At 41.0% G+C, this 24,207-nt stretch overlaps 3 protein-coding genes across 5 annotated transcripts in view; all 3 read right to left on the bottom strand.

Annotated features, from left to right (window-relative positions):
- Positions 1–136: 136 nt before the first annotated feature.
- LOC125904946 (progranulin-like) lies at positions 137–3,175 on the bottom strand. Its single transcript, XM_049602640.1, has 6 exons — positions 3,041–3,175; positions 2,597–2,746; positions 2,191–2,487; positions 1,881–2,054; positions 820–963; positions 137–616 (listed from the first exon to the last, which is right to left on the bottom strand). The coding sequence occupies exons 2-6, from the start codon at positions 2,744–2,746 to the stop codon at positions 488–490; spliced, it is 894 nt and encodes a 297-aa protein (XP_049458597.1). The 5' UTR covers positions 3,041–3,175; the 3' UTR covers positions 137–487.
- Positions 3,176–5,201: 2,026 nt separating this feature from the next.
- Positions 5,202–15,862, bottom strand: fam133b (family with sequence similarity 133 member B). 3 transcript variants are annotated; one of them, XM_049602797.1, is made up of 11 exons: positions 15,714–15,862; positions 13,824–13,921; positions 12,501–12,579; positions 12,166–12,285; positions 12,046–12,078; positions 11,776–11,847; positions 8,234–8,332; positions 8,027–8,068; positions 7,768–7,860; positions 6,243–6,302; positions 5,202–5,964 (listed from the first exon to the last, which is right to left on the bottom strand). In XM_049602797.1, exons 1-11 carry the CDS (start codon positions 15,735–15,737, stop codon positions 5,869–5,871), a joined length of 816 nt encoding a protein of 271 aa, XP_049458754.1. In that variant the 5' UTR covers positions 15,738–15,862; the 3' UTR covers positions 5,202–5,868. The 3 variants fall into 3 exon arrangements, with proteins under 3 accessions (XP_049458754.1, XP_049458756.1, XP_049458755.1); XM_049602799.1 differs by having other exon boundaries at positions 6,252–6,302; XM_049602798.1 differs by having other exon boundaries at positions 8,027–8,065.
- A 440-nt stretch (positions 15,863–16,302) lies between these two features.
- Positions 16,303–24,207, bottom strand: part of cdk6 (cyclin-dependent kinase 6) — a 43,227-nt gene continuing 35,322 nt past the window's right edge. Inside the window, exons 6-8 of the mRNA XM_049602265.1 lie at positions 21,259–21,309; positions 20,591–20,726; positions 16,303–20,478 (exon numbers count right to left, since the gene is read on the bottom strand). Of these exons, the coding sequence (XP_049458222.1) occupies positions 20,326–20,478; positions 20,591–20,726; positions 21,259–21,309 (340 nt within the window). The 3' untranslated portion in view covers positions 16,303–20,325. The remainder of the gene's footprint in view (positions 20,479–20,590; positions 20,727–21,258; positions 21,310–24,207) is intronic.

Genomic DNA, 24,207 nt, shown 5'->3' with positions numbered 1-24,207 from the left:
CACAGGAATAACCTTTCTGAATTTTGAAAATGGGTGTAGTTCCTCTTTAAGTTCAGAAAGCATGAACAAAGCAGAAAAAATGATTCATTCACATTGCATGGTTTTTTTTTAAATTTTTTTTTTAAAAAAGTTCATATGTTTGAGTGTGTTCTCTTTTTACGTTTCATTAAAAAGGGGAGAGGCATGAAGTTGAAAATGCTTAGATTAAAAATATTGCAACTGATAACGTTTGCGTGAGCTCTTGCTAAGCTGGTGTCTTAAAATTAATGTTTACATCCCATCCTTTTTAAACACCAATGCAGCATACAGTATAAAATGTAGTTCAACATGGATAAGAGAAATGATCTTTTAAAGTTGTAAGCAGATTAGTCACTCATTAAACCGTCATCTAGGTCTAATGATGTTGCATTGTTAGATTTGATCTGAGGTGTGTATCAAAATTATAGCAAAGCTGTCACAGTGCACAAATTCAAACAGCGTGTCCTCCTTAGTCTGTGTTGGCGGGTTCTCGTGCTCCTGAGGGGATCTGCGAGTACCATCTTCTGCATGACAGGGAGGTGGGGTCGCAGTTATATCCATACTCACAGCAGTGTAGACCATCCACACAACACTTGCCCTGAATCAGAAAAGGTGTTGATGTTAGAAAAAATACAGTATTAACTTGTAAATCACTGCGGTAAAGGATTATGAGGAGCATTTCATTGTTCTGTGCGTTAAATTCTCAATATTCTTGGTTTATCTAAGCACTCAAATTGTTTCCCTTTCAATCACTGCACCATTACTTCATGACGGTTTAAATATTTCATGCACAATCCATACCAGTGGGTAAGGACAGCAGTTCCACTGGCCTGTGGTTCCTTTGCAGCAAGTTTTCCCTGCTGCGCAGAAAAACTTGGAATCACAGCGAATGACTCCAGCCTTAGCATTGCCCCCACTGGCTTCTGTCAGAGCTGTCATTGGTGTCTGCAAAAAGTCAACACAAACTGACCATTATCCAGTATCCCCTGACAAGTAGTTACTAAATATTCTGTAATTAGTACATGTTTATCTTCATATAAGATAATGACAAACTGAGCAACAATCACAGTGAAACCTTCAGTAATAGATTTTTGGCCACTGGCCTGTGGAAAACCACACTTGAATATTTTTATTGAGACTATTCAGATTTGTTTGACAGTAGCCTGCCTAGTGCCAACATAAGCAAACAAACCCGTTATTATCATCACATTTTGATTCAGCTGATGCTAAATCCTGATTGGTGCACAGATGGATCATCTTTTTTCCAACTAAGAGACTGTACGTTATTATGAGGTGGGAAAAGGGTAGTGCAAAACAGTGACACAAGTCAAATAAGTTTTTAAGTACTGGGGAGAAATGAATGCTTTTTATTTTGGCTTCTTCGAGGGACATACCACTTTAAATGGTTGTAATTTGTATTTAATTTAAATACTCTCTAAACCCCCAGACCCACTGGTGGGTTTGAAGGCATGTTGCCACTCCAATGCTACCTGCATTTGGTGTGAATATAAAAAATATGGTTATTTATAGCTGAGGGAGGGTCGTGCTTTTATCCCAGTCACTCAGGGAGGCTCAAGGAAAACTGTCTGTAGCTCCAGAGAGAATAAAGATTACCCCCCCCCCCCACCCCCCACCGGTAAACAACAAACAGTATCTAAGTCCCACCCACTTCATACCAGTGAAATAAAGCAAGTATGCAAACTGAAATGCAAAAAGCTATCAAACTAAAAGTGTTCATGTAGGACCCCATCGCTTTTAGTAAGAAGCTGACTGAGTGAAAAGGTTTTCAGGGCCTTTAACTTTGTGTGACTGGATGATCATTCAACCCTTGGATTTATACACCACATTTAGAGAGGTCCTACCTCTTGCAAGCTGCCTTTGTCCTGTGGTGTTGAAATGACAGAGGCAGGGACTGAAGCGGGACTGTGTCTGGGGGTGAAAGGATATCTCAGGCCTTGCCTCACACAGTGCATGTAAGTGTAGTCACAGTCGTAGCCGGCAGGACAACAGTGGTAGCCATCTCGACAACACCTGCCCTACAGGTTACAACAAGTTACAGTTTATTTATCGTCAAAGATCTGAGTGGCAAGCTTTGACTTGCCATGCCACAGTAGACAAAAATATATCATTACAGTTGTGTCTTTTTGCAAAAGGGTATAAAGGTCAACTCACAGGAGAGTACATGCAACACCACCAGGCACCTGTTGGGTATCTGCAGCAGGTATAGCCATCGAGACAATAGAAATAGTTGTCGCAATAGACAACTGAGCTCTTTTGTTGGTCTGGCACATGGTTGTTTTCTGCCTCCTGATGGGGAAATGCAGGTAGAACAGGAGTGCTTGGTTCCTGTGCCGCCACCTTCTTTACCATGGGTATGCTCATCCACGGCTCCCTCTCACACATCTGGGTAAGCTGGTTACAACGATACCCTGAAGGGCAGCAATGGGCCAAGTCAGAGCAACACACAGCCTGAAGACACAGGGAGGCAGACACATAGAAATTTAGGGAGGAATATTTGCATCATTTTCCAAGACCAAAATGTTAGTCAAGATACTTTATGTGTTGACAAGTGACTTACATTTGGATATGGACAGCAGCTATACCCATGCTCAGTCATACAGCAGGTGGCGGAATCAGAACAGACATTCCCGTCAGGACATGTGATGGAGCAGGACGCAAGCTCCCACACAAACACTCCCACGAACAACCAGAGAGTTAGCCTCAACATCTGCAGAGGAGAGTATTTATAACAGTTATTTAAATCTATCAAATGTGATACAATATGTGACATTCAATTAAAAACATCCTGTCTTAAGTTCACAAGCCAGATTGTGACTTCTAATGAAACTTCTATTTCTGTTCACTTTCTGTAACTTTCACTTTCCTTATGAGTATTTTCCTTTAACCCAAACAACCACACAAACCAGTGATAAAACAGTAAATAGACATTGTGACTGCTTATTAAGTACTTCACTGACAGTTATATATCTGATATACATTGATAGTTCTTTTTATAACTTACCTTCTGCAAGTGATTCAGCAGCTTCCTGTCATACGTCTCACACTTCCCCTTAACTGAACCCCGGATGCACCGCTCTTTATATAGCGAGCCAGACACTCCCACTGAACAAAATCTGAGGGCTAAACTGTTTATCACACCCCCTGTGCTCTGTGAGCAGCTTGGATTTTACAAGCAAGGTTTGAGCAATCATTGTGCGAGGCTGCACACGTACACAAAACTCAGGGAAGACTTTACAAGCTGACATTAACCTTTGATACTGTGAATTTGTTTCAATCACAAGACCTGCCTGTAAAGCCTCATAAAAAATAGTTACACTACAGGGACTGGATTTTTTTTAAAAGGAGGAAGTGCACTGAAAATGTATAACTCAGTAAATTAACTGAAGTACTGTATGCAAGTACATTTTAAAGTAAATGTACTTCCTGTTCCATTTTCTACTACTTTCTTCCTCTACTCCAATACATACTGTACTCTTTACTATTCTATATTTTTAGTTACTTTGCAGATACAATTTTACAAAACATGCTACAAAACAAACTTGTCTTTTAGAATTTATGGTAACAGGGCATGACTTATTGTTGGTCTCCATTATCGTATTTTGTGTCATACATGTTCAATGGGAGACAGGTTTGGACTGCAGGCAGGCCAGTCTAGTACCTGCATTTTTATCTATGAAGCCACACATGTGGAGTGTGGCTTGGCATTGTCTTGCTCAAATAAGAAGGGACGTCCTTGAATGGCAGCATATGTTGCTTCAAAACCTGTTATGTACCTTTCAGCGTTAACAGAGCATTCACAGATGTGCCAGCTAGCCATACCATGGGCACTAACACACCTCCATACCATCATGCTGACTTGAACTTTGCGCTGGTAACAGTCTGGATGGTTCTTTTAATGTGAGGACATGACCTCCATGATTTCCAAACAATTTGAAATGTGGACTTATCAGACCACAGCACACTTTTTCACTTTGTGTTAGTCTTTGTCAGATGAGCTCAGGGCCAGAGAAGCTGGCGGTGTTGGGATGTTGTTGTTACATGGCTTTCACTTAATATGGCAGAGTCTAAACTGGCATTTGTAGATGCAGCGACCAACTGTGTTCCCAAGCCCATGAAGTAATATCCTGATTTTTAATGCACTGCAATCTGAGGGATCAAAGGTCACAGCATTTAGTGTTGGTTTTCTCTGAAACTTTTGATGATATTATGGATTGTAGACGGTGAAATCCCTTAATTCCATGCAATAGTGTTAAGAAATACTGTTCTTTAACTCTTGGCCTATTTGCCCGAGTAGTTTTTCATAAAGTGGTGAACCTCTCGTCATCCTTGTTTGTAAACTCAGCCTTTCAAGGATCCACCTCCCATACCCAGTCATAACACTCTCACCTGTTACAGATTAACCTGTGGAATGATCCAAACAGGTGTTTTTTGAGCATTCCACAGCTTTCTCAATATGTTGTTGTTTCGGTCCCAGTCCTACTGAACATTGTGTATGTTGTCTTTGTACTGCATTTAATTAAATATAGGTCACAAATGATTTGCAGGTCACCACATTCTGCTTTTATTCACATTTTTGCAGCATCCCAACTTCTTGGTAATAAAGCTGGTCATGATGAAGCCATTAAACAAGGCAGCTGGCTCTTTAAGATTTACTTATTTTTATTAAATGGTTTTAAATGAGTTGGTTTTCATCATCTTTTATTTTCGTTTCTTTTTCTTGGCTGCATTAAACGTATTCCAATTTGTAAATGCACTGTGTTTTTCGTTTTTTTATGTCAGTGGAGCACTTTGTTAACTTGTTTTTGGAAAGTGATATACATATAAAAAGGTTTTTTTATTGTTTGATATTGTAATGACTGTACGTTGTAGACCAGTGAAAACAAACTGCAATAGCAGAAGCAGCACTGAGGTTTTCACTGAGGTTTTTACTGTCTGTTACAGTACTGCAGACCACACTTGGTTTTAAGGAAGTGACACAATGCAAAACCGGCAAAAACAGTCTGTAATAAAAAAAAAAAAATAAAAAAAAAGTGGATTGGATAACCACAAAAGCAAAACCAGTGGGTGACAGTTAATGGACCACATCCATGTGTGATCTGTGGACACACACACACACACACACACACACACACACACACACACTACACTCACAATAAAGGGCGTAACTAAGTAACAGCGATAAAGCCTAAAACAATACTTTATTAATGAATTCCCATTGTTTTTACATTTACACTGCAGTGTAACAATTAATCTAACAGTACAATTTATCCCTTGTATAAATGTCGACTGTGCAGCTCACATTTCGTATCATAAGTCCAACTTCAATATGAGGCTGGCAAGACATCAGGTCATCGGGGTCTACATGCACAACGCAGGCACTAGCATGACAGCCTCATCTAGCAACTAGAAACGCAAGATGTCGGGTGTGAAGCAGAGAGCGAGCGACTCCGAGAGGGCCAGCGTACTGAAGGTGAAAGCGAACGCCAGTCACACTGACATCTTCAAGATGAGGGGGGAAAATAATTATAAAGGAATTCACTTCAGTCACGTTGTTGAGCGTAACTCAAAAAGAAAATTATCTACAAAAAGCATGGTGGAAAAACAAACCGACAATAAAAACGGAAGATATGTACCGGTAGTTGTCACTCAGAGGGATGGGTGCCGCCCTCAATTCACTTAACTCACAGAACCCCAGCATTACAAGTCTGTAAGTCTCTTGTTCAAGCGTGATGACCAAAGCTGGATAGGAGAAGTTTTTCAGAGGTCAGAGGCAAAAATAACACTACTGTGAACTGTCAGGAGGAAGAGACAACCGTACAGCTACGGTTGTTAGTCAAACTCCGAGTCTGACTGAGATGCCGCCTTCTTTTTCTTTTTTCTGCCGTGTTTCTTGTGCTTCTTTTTCCTCTTCTTCTTGGATTTGTCCTGTGGATGTAAAACATTTGACATTTCACATCTCCTCTCTTGAACTAAGCATCCATTCCACAGTTGGATAACAATACGGCTTTGTTATAAAGTGTAGCTACAAATATAAGGTTGATATATTGGTGACTTTCTGCATGTACTTCATGTACACCTGTGCGAAACATCTTAGCTAATCACTTAATTCATACACTGCTGATAATAGTCTTTGCTGTAGTCTTTGCACTAGATCAAACCAAATTTGTATTTGTACAGTGTTTCTATAGAAATAAGAGAAATACATTTCTCACTGTGATTTTCTCCTTTTCCTCGCTACTTCTCTTTTTCTTCTTGGCTTCAGCCTATGGGAGGAAAGGTTGAAATGAGACACTGGAAATGGAGAAGTCCCAATTCTAAACAGCCCTCTTCATGCAGCAATATTGTTTCACAATTATGGAGTTTCTACGAGCATCTGCAACAGCATTTGGGATTACAAAATAATTCTATACCAAAGCAAACTCATAAAGTCTTTGGTATCTGAGCCAAAATGTTTCTTTCTTAGCTGTTGAGCAGGCCTAATTAACAATAATTTTTCTTTCACTTTAGGTTTGGCTGAATTTTGCCCACATTAATATGGGTTCATGTCAGACACAAAACATAGGACAAAATCATCAGCAATCTATTATTCAAAAAGATGAGACAAAATTGATATTAAAAACTGGTGAAAAATTCTGCAAATGATTAAAAAAAAAATAAACAGAGTTTGAAATCTTATTATCAAGGACAAAAAGATGCCTTGACTCTTGACTCCATAGTGCTACGTGCAGTTTGCCTCACATGAGTTGCACTTATGAACTTCCACTGAACACTGTGGCTGTCAATCTGGTTTAACCTGTAATACACCAAACCTGATACACGCCGAAAGAAGGTCAAACATGGCCAGTCTTGGGTAAATAGGAGTTTTAATTCTAATAGAATCTATCAAACTCCTAATAAAGCGTGACATAGAGCTTGCACATCTGGACGAATGAAAGAGTGAGTACGAGCGCGTACAGGGAGAACTGAAACTCAACGTTGTTTGGCAATTGTGTAATGTAACTGTACTTGCACTGTGTATGGTTCAGCAGTTAGGGTGACAGAATTAAACTGCAGATGCGTGTCTCTTGTGACAGTGACAACCATGAGGTTTATCTGTGACCGCAGTCTCATATAATTAGGTTCCATTCAGATGCATGCCTAGTGTAGAACAGCACAGACAGGACACAAAACCAACTGCGAGTCTGATTAAACAGTCTCATCAGATGCTTACCATTAAACATGTTCACTACACTAGGACACTATAATGTTCAGTTTTTATTTATGACTAAACAAGGCTGAAATATAAGGTGTCTTGTTGACTAAAACTAGACTACGAAATGTGTAATGTTCTCTTTAACTAAATATTTAAAAGGATAAAAATGGCAAAATCTGTTGAAAGCTGCAAAACATTTTACACTGGCAGTTTTTGGTGTCAGTGGCAAAAGACTACTTTCTGTGATAGTTAATAGGATTTCATTTGAATTAAAAAGGGAACAAAGAGTTTAAGAAGAGGAACAGAAGTGACAGGAGGTGAAAGGACTTTTGGGAGTGGGTGGCATTTTCCCATGTCTGGTTTACTCGTTGCAAGCGGGACTAGTGGCATACTTAACTTGTAGTGAGGAAAACTGTCACATAACAGCTATAAAGGCGTAAAAGAAATGTGTTACATCAATGTTTTCAGAGCTTTTACTTAGACAGTTTAATTAGAAGTTCACTGCCCATCTACGAACACACAAGAATAATACTTACTACGTCTTCCCCCTCAGATTCGGCAGAGGACTCTGACGATGAGTCTCTATAACTTCGCTCAGCCTTCCTTTTTCTTTTACGGCTCTTGTCATCCTGAGAGACAGATTTACATCACAGGTTTGAGTGCTTTGTAACACCTGGACTCAAAAGGTTTAGACTCAAACTGGGACAAGAAATGCAAATAAAAAAAAGCTAATATATGTGGAAATATGACTCAACAAAAGATCAACAAAATCAACACCATCAAACAGTAAATTACCTTTTCTTTGTCCCCTTCTTCCTTGATTCTTTTCTTTTTCTTCTTGGGAAGAAAGCATTTAGATTAAACATTTACATTAAAAAAAACTTGACATCATTGTAGGACAACTGTTTGACTGCACATTTTCAACACCAGAACCTGATTCTATTGACATGTACTGAAACAAGGTAAACCAACTGTACTGTTAAAAAAAAGAAAAAGTAAAACCTTGCTCTCAGCATCAGATTCTTCCTCTGAGCTGTCTGATGCTCTCCTGGCCGATGACTTCCTTCTCTTCCGCTTTTTCTTCACGCTCTTCTTTTCATCCTGTGTACACAAATACAAATGCAATCAAACAGTGCAGACAACTTTAAGGAGTCGTTGAGTCGAGACAGTGGATTGCTCAGGAAACAGATCGCAGCCTTCTTTAAATTGATCAGTTTTAACCATAAAAAATCTAATCTACTTCTGATCAGCTGTTAAAGCAATACGTCGCCCACCCAAAATGACCACTGTCAACTACTCACCCCGTGCTACAGTGAATTCGTAAAGAAAATGTTCTTCTTCTTACATGCCTCTGATGAATTTAGAATCCAAAAATGGCGAACATTTTTGATAAAATAGAAGTCACAGATGAACAGCAAAACTATATAAAAACGTCCTTTACAAACTCACTAACAACCGTAAACCCTTTCTGACAGGGACTGAAAGTGAAAGCATAGGTTTCACTTTCAGTCCCTGTTTGAAAGCGCTGACCACAATGTAATGCAATGTGTTTGAGAAGTACTGTGCATTAGAGCCCTGCGCGGGACTGTTTTCTTCATCACGCTCCTGCCCACTCCCACAATGTGTATGTCCACTCCCGCCCGCACCCGCAAAACTCTGAGAATTTATGCCCGCACAATAATAGAGATCGATGATTTTGTGTCTTCTCCCATCCCGCAGGAGAAAACACGTCATTTTATAGGCTATTAATAAAGAGATTCATGTGGTTGTTTGTTTCGTTCCCCTGGCCTGCATGTCTTCTGACGCACTGGTCAGGAATAGCACTCCTATTTCGTTGTTTTCATTTAGTTTTTAATGAAATAAAGGCTGTTTCATATTCTGTTCTCCTCCTCTGTATTTATTTATTTTTCTACCTTCATATAATCACGCAGTGATTGAGGTTAAGGCAGGCCTGACGCCAGGATGAAGTTACTGAGGGGGCGGTTAAAAATTACGAGGGGGCAAATCTTTATTATGCAACATAGGTTCACAGTGATTTATAAAGAGCGCGCAGCCGTGCGTAATAGTTGCGCGTAATGACAGCTAGTCGCAGGTGAAACACAATAAACTGCACGTCTTCTTTCATGTTTGTCTCATGACAGATGGAGCTTACAGACAGACAGGTGGAGCAAGCAGCAAATTGGTATGAAAGCTAGTTCAGGGCATATTTGTCCATTTATGATTAAATACAGAGTGGAAACGCTCATGCATGTGCACCAAGATCCCGCAGTATTTTTTTTAGCCGCCCGTTCCTGCCTGCAGCAAAGTCCAAACCGCCTGCTCCCACAATATCTGCGTTGGCCCAGTCCCAATGCAGCCCTCTACTGTGCATCAGTGGCGGCTGCTGGTCTTTCAAACAGGGGAAGCTCACATTAAGTTTACATCGGCAGTAACTTATAAAAGGAACATTTAATTGAAGCCGTTTTTCAACCACACTCATGCCAAAGATCCACAGCAAAACACAACTCAAAGATTTTCAGATGGGTTTAAACACCTGAACTGTGTCTAAAACGGTGAAAATGAGCTATATCGCTTAAGGAAATAAGGAACTCCGGACGGCACTCTGTCAGAAGACTCCGCTCGCAAATATCGGCATGGGACTGAGCTCGAAATGCGACGATGTCGGTGTGTATTTCCAAAGCGCTGTCAATCACAAAGGGGTTCAGCCTTTTAGACAATTCCTCCAATCATCATGCAAACACCAAGCGTCCTCTCCCGCCCACCGCTCCATTAGGTCCCAGGGAAGCTGAGCCTCCCTGGAAGTGACGATTTTGTCGCATTTATCCAACGACAGTCTCGCTTTGCTACATGAACGCTTGGAGGTTCCGCGTCCACCGTGCTGACGCGAGAATGTATGACAGGGAGGTTGTTTTTAAAAACTGGTGATAAACAGCTGACGTTTGATCCGCAACCTAGCACACGTTTAATGCAATGTAAGTTCTTATTTTAATGTAAATTCAATAGTGCATATTTGACCATTTCTTCCATGCAATTTTAGGGGAGGTTCAGCCTCCCTTGTTGTCTCAGAGCAATCGCCCCTGCTGTGCATGCATCTGGATACATGAGACTTGGATTATTCTGCATTAATTTTGTGAGCGTTTGTAAATGCATGTTTTAATATAATTTTGCTGTTGTCTCCTCTGATTTTTGGATTCTTCGTTTACCTTGAAAGAAGCAAGAGAAAAGCTTTCATCACCCATCTAACTTAACAAAGGCTGGGTTTTCCCTGCATAGAAAATATTTTGGTGGCTGCCAAAGCTGTTTTAGCCCTCTGCCAATGGAAAATCCCCTCCGCCAAAGAGGGGTGTGGGAGTGGAGAGGTGAGTGCAACCACTCACAGTTCAATCACCATGGTTTGGACCAATAATGAGAGCCTGGTGATGCGACGTTAGACCAATAATAATCGAGTTCTTTGATTCATCAAAGATCAAAGTAACGTGTTGAGCCCCACGCTTCGCGTCAGCTCAGAACGCAGGTGCTGGTGCATTCACTGCCAGCCTGGTGACAAGCGAGATCATGTTTTGGTCCTGATGTGCTACTTACAGTAACATAGCAAGTTTATATAACTCCACCGCTGCACACACTGAGGGCTCAGCCCCGCAGCGCTGAGAAAGAGCAGAGACGGAGCGGAGGTGTATGGGTGTGTGGCCGTGTTTGTGCTTTAGAACATAACCGCTGTGAAACAACTTTTTATTCATTGGATTAAAATGTGCTATATCGTGATATGTATTGTTATTGGGATATGAAATGACCTATATCGGGATATGAGATTTTGGTCATATCGCCCAGCCCTAATGTACTGTATTATTTGGACCTCTCTCGTCTAATAGAGAAGATATGGCATTGCTTAATACATTTGCATGATCTGTAAATAAAAATGCGAAGCGCGCACCGCTGACATCACCACCAAAGCCCCTTTCTGAGCCAGGGAAAACCCTGAAACAGTGAGTTATTAGATATACAAATGGTCATTTGGGGGGTGACGTATTCCTTTAAAAGGTGGAGTCTGCAATTCTGGAGGAATGTTGTTGATATTTGAACTCAACACCCAAACAAATACACCCCTCCCACCAGCGCTCCTTCAGAAGCTCCATTTTATCATCCCTCACTCCCACTGCCTTTCTCCTCATATATCCATGGCCTTTCACCTGTCCTGTGCACAACACAACTCGCAAGTGTTAGCTTGTTTAACATTTACAGAGCCAGGGGTGTGTATGAACACTGGATTTTTTTCAGCACGCACACACAAAACGGACAGCCAGCAGACAGTGAAGAGTTGTTATACTGAACTGACAAAAAGTGAACTGGATTTGAATCACCAGCTCCACCACTGCTTGTTATTAGAACACAGGAAGCTGTTCTTAGAATTCACCTATAACCACAAGCAATCAGCAAATCAGCGTCATCCAGCACAGCAGGATCTACAAGGAAATGTTTCAAAATGTTTTCTGCGTTCAGTGGTTGGCAATATCTAGTATCACATGCTGAAGTCCGTACTGACTTACCAGGTCTTCAGATTCTGAGGAGGAACTGCTGGAGGAATCAGAACTCGATGAGGAGGAGGAAGATGAAGAATGCTTGACCAAAACACAATGAAAGCAGGGTTCATTAGACTTAAGGTTATTCGCTTGTTTTGAAGTTGGAACACAATAAGAGACCATCTCAGAGTACAGGCAGGCAGTGTGTGAGAGTGTGTGTGTGTGTGTGTGTGTGTGTGTGTGTGTCTCAGTACTGTGGCGCAGCTGGCCATCAAAATACTGGAGGTCTCTCCTCACCCTGTTGGATTTCTTCTTCTCTTTCTTCTTTTTCTAAACACGAATGAAAAGGCCAAAATCAGTAAGTGATGGTTTGAGAGTGAGAGAATTCAAATATGTGACAAAGGAGAGATACCATACCTCTTTTTTCTCTTTCTTCTCCTCTTTTTCCTTGTCCGTTGTCTTTTTGTCTCGCTCTTTGTCTTTGTCACTTCCGCCTAGCAACTTCTCTCGGTTTTTTGCCAGTTCTTTCCTCCATTTCTGAAAAAACAATAGTCGCCTATTAAACAGTTAATTGATCCCCATATGAAGCTACACCTTTATTCAAATATGAAGAATTGTTTGAAGTGCAGTTAAAAGACTGCCATTACAGGACTATTTACTCTTGACACTCATAACCAGGATTGAAAATAATGTGAAGAAAAGATGGTGACTATTAACAGGGCGAAATGTCAGCGTACTTAACACAAACATACCACGTTCATTTTATCCTCAAAGTCAGCCAGGGCTCGAGAGCCCTTCTTCTTCTTCTCCAGCTGCTCCTTGAGCTCTTCCCTGATGAAGACACAATAAATCAGTTGAAACACAATATAAAATATAAAACTTATTTTAACATTCCTCTGATGCAGCGTTTAAACTTATCCTCCACTTTTCATCAGCATAAATTAACAGTAAACAATGTATGACTCAGTGGTCCAATTTATTTCCAGCTGCATTTGTTTAATGAATCAAAATTCTTCTGTTTTCAGTTTCAGTTATAATAAAATATAATTCACTGCAGCCCTTTAAGTAACATTGTGGTACCAGACATGGGTATTTTACGTCCCTTTTACCTTTCAATTTTGTATTGTAAACATGTTTCTCCCGGTGTAATGCTGCAAATGGAACTCAGCATGCTGGCAGTGGAGCGTAGCAGATAATGAATTAAATGTTCCCCCTTGTGGCTAAGATTGGAGTTCATTTTTTAGGAGGCTCAGATAGGGCATTTTACAAGATAAGATTTGAGGTATCCATGTATAATACATGGGGGGAGGGGGGGGCCTAAAGTAGAAAATAAACAGCACAAATCCATTCAAGTCTTTTCAGATCATCAATCTGTTTCTGAGACGGATATCATTCTACAGGACAAACTGGAAACTCATTGCTTGCAGAAAGCAAAATTATTAATGGACAGCACTTCTTCTTGCTAACAGAAAGGTTTTGAATGTTTCATGGGGGGACCAATAAATGTAAATACACAAGTGAAAGGGTTAGATGATGTGGCTGACAGTGGAAACTACATAATTTATTATCAATGCATCGGGGCAATGAAAAAAAGACACCTTAGCTGTTGTGAGAGCGCCCCGTCCTGGAATAATGCTGATATTACAAGTATACTGACTGAAATCCGTTGGATAAAACACTGTCACATTTCTTGCTGCTCTGACACTAAATTTGAATAAGCTAGTGTCACTCAAATTCTCTACGTAGGAAAACCTAAGGGTGCATTAAGGGCCCATTAAGCATTAAGTATTTAATGCTGAGCCAATGGGGAGAAGTGTTATTACGTCAAACCTTTTCTATATCTGTCAAAGCCTGGAAGACAAGTCCTGATTCTGGCTGTCTCTAGGGAGAACCATGGACTAGGAAACTGCACATCGTCCAAGCACAAGCTTCTTAAAAGGCTATATTTATTTTTTTCACATGAACAACATGGAAGCAAAATGATACTGAGAAGTGACAGGGGATTGCAGCTGTGAGAAAGATGCTGTCTCATTTATGTCAGGACAGGCAAGTGAGGAGATCTGTCCTTTACTCACCATGTTGGCCGAGGTCTGCTTAAATAATCCTGTATAGTCGGTCCAGCATTTGCTGCCGGTCCCCTGGCTCGTGCCGCAGCAATGGGATTAATGTAAGCCTGTGGGACCAAACAGAGGGAAGCATTTTACATATCTTTAATGAAGGTTATTATTATACAGATGCAAGCTTATAAGGTGCTGCGATTAAACAGTTATGCTGTTGAACAGCACACTGCAATACAGTTTTACAACAACACATATATGCCACAAATAACCATAAAAAAGAAAGAAAACAACCCCTCTCTTAAAGGGTCTTTGGAAAAACTCATTGTACATTAACATAATAAGCTCAGTGAAGATAGGATTTATTGCAGGGGCGTTGTACTACACTACAACAGTTGTCAGATGTAGGCCTTGCTAGTAGGGCTGCAACTAATGATTATTTTCATTGTCGACTAATCTGTCGATTATTTCTTCAATTAGTCGACTAATCATTTATTGAAAAATGCATTAAAATGTTGAAAAATGTTGGTCTGTCTCTCCCAAACCCCAAAATTATGTCATCTAATGTCTTGTTTTGTACTCATGCCAAAGGGTTTTAGTTCACCATCATTGGAGAGTGTGTAAAGCTGCCAAAATTTGAATGTAAGAAGCTGCAAAACAGTATTTTCGGGTACTTTTATATGAAAAATGACATTAGTCGACTACTAAAATAGACACAGATTATTTTAATAGTCGATTAGTCATTGATTAGTTGACTAATCGTTGTAGCCCTACTTGCAAGTGGACAAACCAAACCAGAGGGGGAAGCAAAGGGGTGGCATCAAGGGCTCCAGCCCTGAATGCGTTCTCAAAAGCACAGAAACATTTAGGTTTCTAAAATACCTCATAATTTGTGTTATTTCCCCTTGGTCTCTCTGACTGGACGGGCCAATCAATGGAGCAAAAATTTCTATTACTTTAGTAAGGCTGTTTTGGCCAAATTCCTACCCACCTATGTTATGGCACATCAGACAATTTTAATTTGATGGTTTCATAATAATGGAGACAACTGGAGGACAAATGTGTTGAAAATAAGTGGTAGGCTCAACAGGAGGATTTTTCTAGACAACTATCATGTGTTACCAACTATATACAGGTGTTTCAGCAATCTATTATCATAAATACCTGACAAATAGTGCATTTATCTGCAGTAAATGGGTAACACAATCCTCCCCAGGGAGCATGCACATGAATTCCCCCTATGTTAGGGCTGGGTCCCGATTGATTACAACCACTTTCTCCGGCCCTGCCCCAAACCTGTCAGTAAGCAATTCTATTCCCCGTATTAACAGAAAATACAGATGACACATTCAGCAGTGGTTTGGGGAAAATCTGTGTTTCAGCTACAGGGCTTTAGAAAAAAGCTGACCCAAAACACCAGACTAGCCTTTACCCAACCCTGCCATTAGCTTAATAACCCCGCCAGTGTTTCAATGCTGCGTGTAAACTCAAGATGCACCGAAAAATACTGCGCAACAACACCACGTCGAGACATTGCCCAGTGTGTTATGAGCTAACGTTAGCATTTGTAGCTTTACGACAGTGGCGTTAGCGCTGGTCGAGCCTGACACACGGCTTTTGACGTTAGCTAAAAACGATGCACCAAGCGACTCAAACCGAGAAAACGCAACCTAAAATGACAAATATTATGTTATATTTTAAACGCAAATATGTTAACATATGTTTTAAGGGACCGCTGTCCCTGCTCAGCATCAGAGTACCTAGCGAAAGCATACATTAACGTTAACTAGCCTATGCTAGCTGCTGCGCTAACGCTAGGCTGATTGTGTTTAGCCTAGCTGCCGCACCGAAATGTAATCGCGTGTCGTTGGCTTCTCGATTTCACACATATTTAGTAACAGAACTCACCACTCGATTGTCTCTCTTGCCCATGTTGAGTTAGTAATAGGGAAAAATATCCAACAGAGAGGGCAACCATTAGTGCTACCTTGCTAACATTGACCTAGCCACATCAGACTTTGTTAATGGTAGCAGACGGCTCTTCTTCGTGGTGTCGTTTGGCGGTTGGCGAACAACGTAGTGGTGGATCAGCGCCACCAACAGGTCACACTAATAATGCAGCAAGGGTGTAGGTTTAGTTTCAGCATTGGGGGACACAAAATCTGTGCATATCTATTAATGAAATAAAATAAAAGTAAATTGTGATAAAATATAAATAAATACTTCTGCTTTTTTCTTTTTATATGCTAGAACATAAATGGCTTCTTCTCCCCACTGCCTGCAACCCCTTCTTGAATCTGTGTTGTTTCAATGCAGTTCTTTTTGGTTGCTTCTTTTGTAGTTTTATCTCCTCATTAACTCTCTTTGACCTAATATGTGCTGATATACATAGAAATACCACATTCAGTCCTCCACCCTATCAAAACAGGCTCCTTTACAGCATGTGTTCTAATGCTGAAATTGGCTCAATTATAGTGAAAAAGACTCGTAACACAAATTCAATTATACAAAAAATGTTAATTTATTTAAAAATATATGTTCTTGTGCTGGTATGAAGTAGAAGCACATTAATTAAGGAAGACTGGCAGACTGCAAGTTTTATAACAATTACAACAGCAATGGTGTTGCCTCTAATGTTACCTCATTCCAAATATGAATACCCACACAATTCATTAGTTTGTCAGTCACACTTACAAATGACTTACAACAACATTCACAAAAAGCCGCTTTTTATTCAACTGGTGCAACACAATAATAAAACACCAATGCCTGCATTATTACATATAATGCCATGATTGTGTTGTTCATAGTCACCATTTCCATATGCTAAAAACACATGTGACACAGGAACATATGTGTAATCTGAGTTATATGATGGAACAAGCTATGATGGTTTCAAAACAGTGGGACAGTTTCATGGTACGAGATTGAAATGTAGGCTATTAACAGTCATTATTTTAATTCTATTTAGAGCCTTAATTGCATTGTACGCAAACACTGACACCAGACGTGAATTGCTATCAAACAGAAAATTCACACAGTGCTTAGTCAAGCAGACAATTATACATGAATCTACACTGTGTTCGCCATCTAGCAATTAAAAGTTGCTGGCAAAAACAGTTGATACAGGCAGTTATCTTCAGACAGTAATGACTACAGTAACATATATTTGATAAATAGGAATGACAGTAGACTGTGATCAATGATATGATCGTGGAACAGCTTGAAAGAGAACCTGAAGGAGTGGTGATGTGGTCAGTTAGTAGCCCAGAGATGTGCAAACTGTGCCCGAAAGGTTCGGACATCCATAACAAGAACCTGAGAAAGTCAAAGAGTGTGTCTGTGTTGTGTGTGCTAGCAGCACTACCTGTTAGAAAACGTAAACCAGTGTTAAAATATGTTACTGTTCTGCAAGAACTACAACATACAAAAATACAACTCTGCATACTTGCCTTTTCCTTGCTGGTAAAAAAAACTGAACTTGAATATAAATGGACATGATTGTAAAATAAAGCAAAAACTGTACACAAAGTATTTGTGCATTATTTCCTCATCAAAACCACTGTAAAATTCATAGTCACTCTCAAACCAATGCAAATGAAATTCAACAAGCGCCCACCCGACATTTTCATAGACAAAATACTCTTGCCAAACAACATTCCGCTGACCCTCGCTACTCTACATCTATCCATTTGACAACATATCTATGGGCTGACGATGCACGTATCAGAAGTTTTCTATCCTTACAGCTTGTATGTAGCACTCTATACTGTACAGTACCAATGCCTATCCTTTATACATTTCTTACATTGTCAAACTATTCTTACACAAATTCTATAATCATCTAAAGAGTTGGTGTAATTGGTGTAAAAATATTGTATGCCCCAGCATCTTAAAAAATAATTAAGTAACAACTTGATGAAAACAAGCATATAAGACTTGTCAATAAAATTAAAATTAAATACAGAGCATTGGCGACACTTTTCTGTGCCAAATGTATTCGTGTTGAATAGTGCTGGTGGGACTTTTTCCACCTATTGCAAGCCTGTGCATTACTGTATCATTCAGATAGTACATAATAATTGTATATTATAATGATAAAAGCCCATGACGGCAGACTAGTAAGTGGCAGCAACCTTTCCATTAGCTTCTTTCATCATTGTCTCAGCATATCAGCCCAGTTATGTTGAGTTCCTTGAAGAGAGCAGAAACCATTAGAATCCCGCTACTGGTCTGCACTTACTCAGGACATCCTCAAGGCGGCAGTACTATTATACATGTAGGATTGGAATGATAAAGACACAACATGGCAGTGAGAGGCTGGCTTGTGATGCCCAATTATGCTTCAATAAGTAGGTGTGTACATGAGTGTGCTAATGTCAGTGGTAGTGCACACACTAAATGGTGTGAGCGTGCTTGTACTGTGTATCTGCTCACTGCACACACCCACAGTGAGCGTAAAGGCAGGTGAGATCCACGCTATCCATCCAGGCTCCTGTGTGGTCCGGCCCCCTGGTCAAAAGGGCTTATGTGAGGGGGAAACACTGGTCATAAGGAGGCCTCTGCTTCATGGCCTCCACAGCCCTGCTTGCCCATTTCTACCAGTCAATCTGAGATGCAAGTCTCTTTGCATTGTTAACACAGTCAATCATCAACATTTAACAACCTAAAAGCAGCAATTACAATCCATCAGTTCATGGAAGGACGATAGCTTCTGTGCATTTTTTTCAGGGGGTGAGAGTGTTGGTGTCATCTTTTTTTTTTTGGACACTATCTTTACCCTCTCTATAGGGAGTGCTTTTCTAGCGCTTTGTACATTGACTATAAAAAAGTATTTGCCCCCTTGGTCCGTTTCATTTTTTGTACATCACAAAATCATGGTTGATAAAGCTTTTTTGACACTGATGACCAAAAAAAAAAAAAAACGTTAAAAAGAACGAGAGGCAATATCAACACGGTTACTGAAAAGACCCAGTGCTGGAAGAATGCTGGTTAAGTATGAAGGCACTTGAGTATAGCATACAAATCTGTGTAAAGATTATGTGTACAAAGACAATAAGGCCACAATGAAGTTGATAGTGACGGAGGAACAAGCCTCCCTAACTGAGAGTTTGAGCCTACAGCAACTGCAGCTTGGGTGCATTTCTAGCTTCATAGTCAACCGGCAAAGAGAAAGCCACTGTTGGAAAATCCCGTGACATTTCTGCTTGCATTTGCCCAGAGGCACATGGGAGTAAAAGAAGGCTTCATGGTGGGATGACACCAAAATCAAGCTTTTTGACCGACAAACTAAATGCTATGCAAAACCTGGCGTTGACAGCGTCATGCATAACACATAAGAATCTTCAAGAAAAACCTGCCACCATGTTAGGAGAGCAACAGAAAGCCGCAAACTTAACCCTAAATCTGCACACACAAGCGGCCAAATCACAACCCAGACTGAACAGCAGTTTTCTACAGCAGATTCTGTCACGCTCACCACGAAGCCTGACCGAGCTTTTGCAGAATGAAGAACGATGCAATCATGTAAGCTCAAGGCTGTAAATGACGCCAAAGGTGCCTCTACATGCCGCCACATAAATCTGTTCTATACTTGTACCTAAATAACATCTTTTTGTACAGATTTATTTTTTACTTGTTTAAGATGTATCTGCGTATCAGTGTCAAAAGAGCTTTATTAACGGGGAAGCTCACCTGCAAGATCCAAAATACGTTCTTTGCTCTTACCTGTAGTGCTATTTATCAAGCTAAACTGCTTTGGTGTGAGTTACCAAGTGGTAGATATATCAGCCATGAAGACGTCTGCCTTCTCTCCGATATAATGGAACAAGATGGCACTTGGCATGTGGTGCTTAAAGCACCAGAAAACTGCGTCTCTTTCAATAAGTCATGATCCAGTTACTCAAGATAATCCACAGACGTTGTTGTGAGCAGGTTCATGGAGGAACATTTTTCCTTCTACCAAACTACACCTGCAAACTGTATCACAGCGCAGAAGGAAGAGTGCATCTACTCATGGACGAGAGGCTTGTGCTCCTGACAGCGTGAGATGTAAACATCAGTGCTGTCCTCCTTGGCTGAGCTGTAACGTTAGCTAGCTCAGTGGATGATAGATGCACACTTCCTTCTGCGTGGTTGGCCGGTTAAGTTTAGTAGACAGAAAATAGTTCTCACATAAAGATTATCTTGTGCAACCGGGTCATGATTTCTGAAAAGAAAAATGTATTTTTTGGCACTTTAAGCACCACAAGCTGAGTGCCATCTAGTTCCTTTATACTGAAGAGAAGGCAGACTTCTCTATGGCTGACATCTCGACACTCAGCAGCTCACATCAACACAATATATATTGATAAATAGCGCTACAGGTAAGAGGAAAATCTGTATTTTTCATTTGGGGGTGAACTGTCCCTTTAACACACTTTGATTTAAAAAACTACAAAACATGAAAAACACCAAGGCGGGGTACACAGAATACTTTTTATAGACACTGTACAGGATGATAAGGTGGGAAGGAGGGCTGTCAGGCAGTCCTCTCCTCCATAGTGGGCTTGTTGCTGGGGATGGGCTGGGCTGCGTACACACTTCTACTGTGGCTGTCCACACTCTGAAAGTAGGGGTGGCTGAGTGCAGCAAAAGCCGATATCCTTCTGGAGGGGTTGAAGGCGAGGAATTGCTGCAGAGGAAAGAGGAGAGAAAAAGTCGATGAGATGGACAAATGACTTTTAGGATGTGAGAAAACTGCCAATCACTCAAATAAGTATTGGTTTGAACAGAGTGCTACCCACCATTAAGAGGGCCCGTCCTTGCTCGTCCATGTCTGGAACCAAGTCCTCTATTGGCTTAGGGGGCCGGGGGGTGAAGGCACTCTGTGGTAGGGCCACTTCCTGGGGCCAGTCCTCTGCTGAAGGTACCCCAACAACACTGTGGGAGTGTGATGGTCATTAGTTCATTGACATCAGCGATCAGTCTCAATGACGTTGGAAACATAATTAAACTTACAATCAAATAAAAAAAAATAGAAGCATATAGATTAAAATAAAATAAATAGGATATAAATATAAACATGGCACGAGGGGAAAGAGAGAGACCTTGTGTTGTTGGCAGAAGAGACATGGACAGCGATTACTCTGAGTAAAATGAAATCAAAGATCCAGTGTGTAAGATTAGTGACATGTAGCGCTGAGGCTGCAGAACTTAAAACTTCTGTGTTTGATTTGTCCGTTCTGGTAGAAACAACATAGACGACTCTATGGGAGAGGATCTGCTCTGTATGTAGATACAAACAACTCAATCTAAGGTCTCAGAAACAAAACCATTCTTATTTTCAGGTGATTATAAACTTGAAAACATACTTTTGAATATTATATACCTCTTCTCCTAACTCCTACACACTGGACCTTTAAATATAACAAGCAGGACCTTTCCAGTAGGAAACACAGCCAATAATACTTACTCAAAAATCTTTCCCAGCTGATCAACATCTGAGTTTCCTCGAAATAGCGGTCTGGGAAAGAGAAAATAAACAAAGATCAGTTTGACTGCTGCTGCTGTTTGAGCATTTATGCGAGTCGATGTCTTCATATATTGTACAGCACATTACACGTGCAGAAACAGGAAAAGGTTAAATGTATTTTTGGTAAAAGGTGTATTGACCTGCTTTAAATACGAGCCCTGATGCTCACTATCCCACGGTACACTGCAGACACACAGTCCTTAGATATAAGCTATTGGCTCAAGGCAAAGAGGAATGTTTGACTCTGATGTGAGTGTTTGAAGTAGCCACACACTGGCAGCTCCATCACATGTAGTCAGGATTGTGAAGCAGTGTTGGTAGTACCACTGAAAAAGGGGAGGGAGGGATGAAAGGAGGGAGCTGAGCGGCAGCAGGGCTGCTGGTGGTTCCTGTGGCTTTGGGCCGTCTTTGGATGCCCGTGGGCGGCCATGCCTGGCCTGGCACCCGCACAAATTCCAGTAGTCATCATCAGCACAAGCCTGCCGGCCGCCGCACGGTACAGAAAAAAAAAAGCCTATTTATCCCTCGTGTGTGTGGGTGTCTGCTTTCGCTCTCTCTCTCTGTGAATGTGTGCAGGAAAGTGGGAGGGAGAGGCGTGTGACAGAAACGCTGGATTATTCTTACAGTGAAAGAGGTATGGGAACTGAACTTTCCTGCTGAAGTTCCTCTGAAAAGAGATGTTGCTGTCAAAGAGAAGACATTCCTCTAACACTAAGATGGCTACCAGATTACTCCTCTGAATGTGTTACTCTGACACTAATGCACTGGGGTCAGAGGAGCTTTCATTGTGTTATATTCTACTTCTTTAAAACGATTCAGCCACCAGCAGATGTCAATGTAATGCAGGATATTGTCACATAGGTGTGCTTGTATATATGTGTGTATGCATTCTGTATCCAGGCACAAATACAGTTCAAGTGGACCCCACTTAACTCAAGTCAACAGGCTGTCTAGCCACCATGTGCTCCCTGTGTTTTCCCACTTGCAGGAAGCTTTGCATAGCTCAACACCCACACTTTCCTACAGACTCAGACACTGGGAAATTAGTCACACAGGGGTATTTTGCACGTTTATACAGCGACAGCTAACTCTCTGTCACATGCCTAGTTCGGAAGCGGAATTGAGATACAGAGTTTGTTTCAATTATTCGCCACTGGCATCCTTAACTAATGGATGTCTCCGTGTTTCCTCACTCTTAAACCTCTGCTTCAAACATCTGACTGAGAGAGGATCACACTATGTAGGTCTTTCGGGGTGAAGCACTGTGCTGAAGTTGGAAAGCCATTTAAGATCAGACCAAACCAGTTCTGACTGTTGCAAAAGAAGAAAAAAAAATTCACCTACAGCAAAGCCATCGTGCCAAAACAAGTAGGGCTGATAATTCCAAGAGGTCCATTTTTAAACCTGGAGTGGTTTGTTGGTTTGTTGGAGGGGGATAACTGGATTCACACAGAGCTGGCCACTGGCATGCACACACAGTCAACAGACGAGTGCAAATGTACATTTGCACACACTCAAGTAGACACACATGAACAGAGTGTACAAATGCACACACACGCACAAAGGGGACAGTTTCCCACTAAGAGATTTGCATGTGCACACAGGTACATATGCGTGCACGCGCATACACACACACACACACACACACACACACACACACACACACACACACACAAACACAAACAAACGGGTGGCAGTGAAAGGAGGACCGAGACTGGGTTGGGACAGGCAGCTGAGTCACGCTTCCTTTAGTGCCAACACAGCTCTGTCCCACATTCCTCCCAGAGACAACCTCTGGAATGTGTGTGTGCATGTTTGCACGTGAGAGCGTCAATCTGACTGGGTGGGAAACAGAGAGAGAGAGAGAGAGAGAGTGAGAAAGAGAGAGAGAGAGAAATGGAGTGTGTGCTTGTGTTTTAGCCTGCGTCAGTGTGAACTGCGTGGACATGCAATTCTGTGCTGAGTTTGGAGGTGCTGCACATGTGAGTGTGCAAACACACGTGCATGTAAGGTTGCGTCTTTGAGGATTTATCAATTGAGGTCCAAACTGTGAGAAAGTCAACACGGATGTGGAGCCTCTCCCAGACCATTAACACAACACGTTCAGCCTTTTCGATTTGGAGGAATGTCAACAAGCAGGCGCTCTCTCCCCCATTCACTCGATCCATGACTCACCCTGACACTATCCCAGCCATGCAGATGCAGACTTGTATAATATTTGCTTAAATTCTTTTGACAACAAGTTCCTAACTATTCTGGCTACAGTAGATAGTTATTAAAGGAGGGTTGTTTTTTTTTTTTTACAATGGCATGTTTGATAATGGAAGTGGAGAGAGGAGAGGAAGGTCCTTGAGGGGGAAAGCTTTGAAGTTCCATGAGTCATAAGAGGTTGGTCATAAGAGGTTTTTGAGGTTGGATTTGCACTTTTCTGACCTGCAACATAAGACAACAGAGTGAAATGGGGTTGTTGCGGCTCAGCGGGGCATTTTAAGGGATTTTCCTGAGGACTAATTTCCCTGACACAACTAAGAATAGACGACTGGTCTAAAAACAAACACATCGGAAACAGTAGTCAAAATTGAGCAGAACTTTATCTACGCGGTTAAACACTGTCCCAAAATATATTGCATACTTAATAAGAACCATATGAAATCATTCATCGCATTTTTTAATAACTAAATCATAATTTAAATGCTGCTGATTTGTGTGGCACTGTGCATTTTGCATTCACACTATGCTAAAAAAACTTAACAACTCAGTAAATTAAGTTAACAAACAACATTTTTTGCTTTGTATTTAACGTCCTCTTTCATTTCCATTCAAACACACACACACACACACTTGCACAGTAACAATCTCACAAATGCATGACTGTGCACACATATACCT

Source organism: Epinephelus fuscoguttatus, linkage group LG17 (assembly GCF_011397635.1).
Source record: "Epinephelus fuscoguttatus linkage group LG17, E.fuscoguttatus.final_Chr_v1".
Taxonomy (NCBI): domain Eukaryota; kingdom Metazoa; phylum Chordata; class Actinopteri; order Perciformes; family Serranidae; genus Epinephelus; species Epinephelus fuscoguttatus.
Note: the sequence above shows the minus strand (reverse complement) of the source record. Positions and strands in the feature narration are given on the sequence as shown.

Excerpts from the sequence above, each read along its gene's own strand:
- LOC125904946 (XM_049602640.1), bottom strand. The coding sequence starts at position 2,746 with ATGTTGAGGCTAACTCTCTGGTTGTTCGTGGGAGTGTTTGTGTGGGAG. Across the intron at positions 2,488-2,596 it reads GCTGCTGTCCATATCCAAAT|GCTGTGTGTTGCTCTGACTT; the intron begins GTAAGTCACTTG and ends CTGTGTCTTCAG. Across the intron at positions 964-1,880 it reads ACAAAGGCAGCTTGCAAGAG|ACACCAATGACAGCTCTGAC; the intron begins GTAGGACCTCTC and ends GACTTTTTGCAG.
- fam133b (XM_049602797.1), bottom strand. The coding sequence starts at position 15,737 with ATGGGCAAGAGAGACAATCGAGTG. Across the intron at positions 8,069-8,233 it reads AATCTGATGCTGAGAGCAAG|AAGAAAAAGAAAAGAATCAA; the intron begins GTTTTACTTTTT and ends TTTCTTCCCAAG. Across the intron at positions 5,965-6,242 it reads AGAAAATCACAGTGAGAAAT|GACAAATCCAAGAAGAAGAG; the intron begins GTATTTCTCTTA and ends TTACATCCACAG.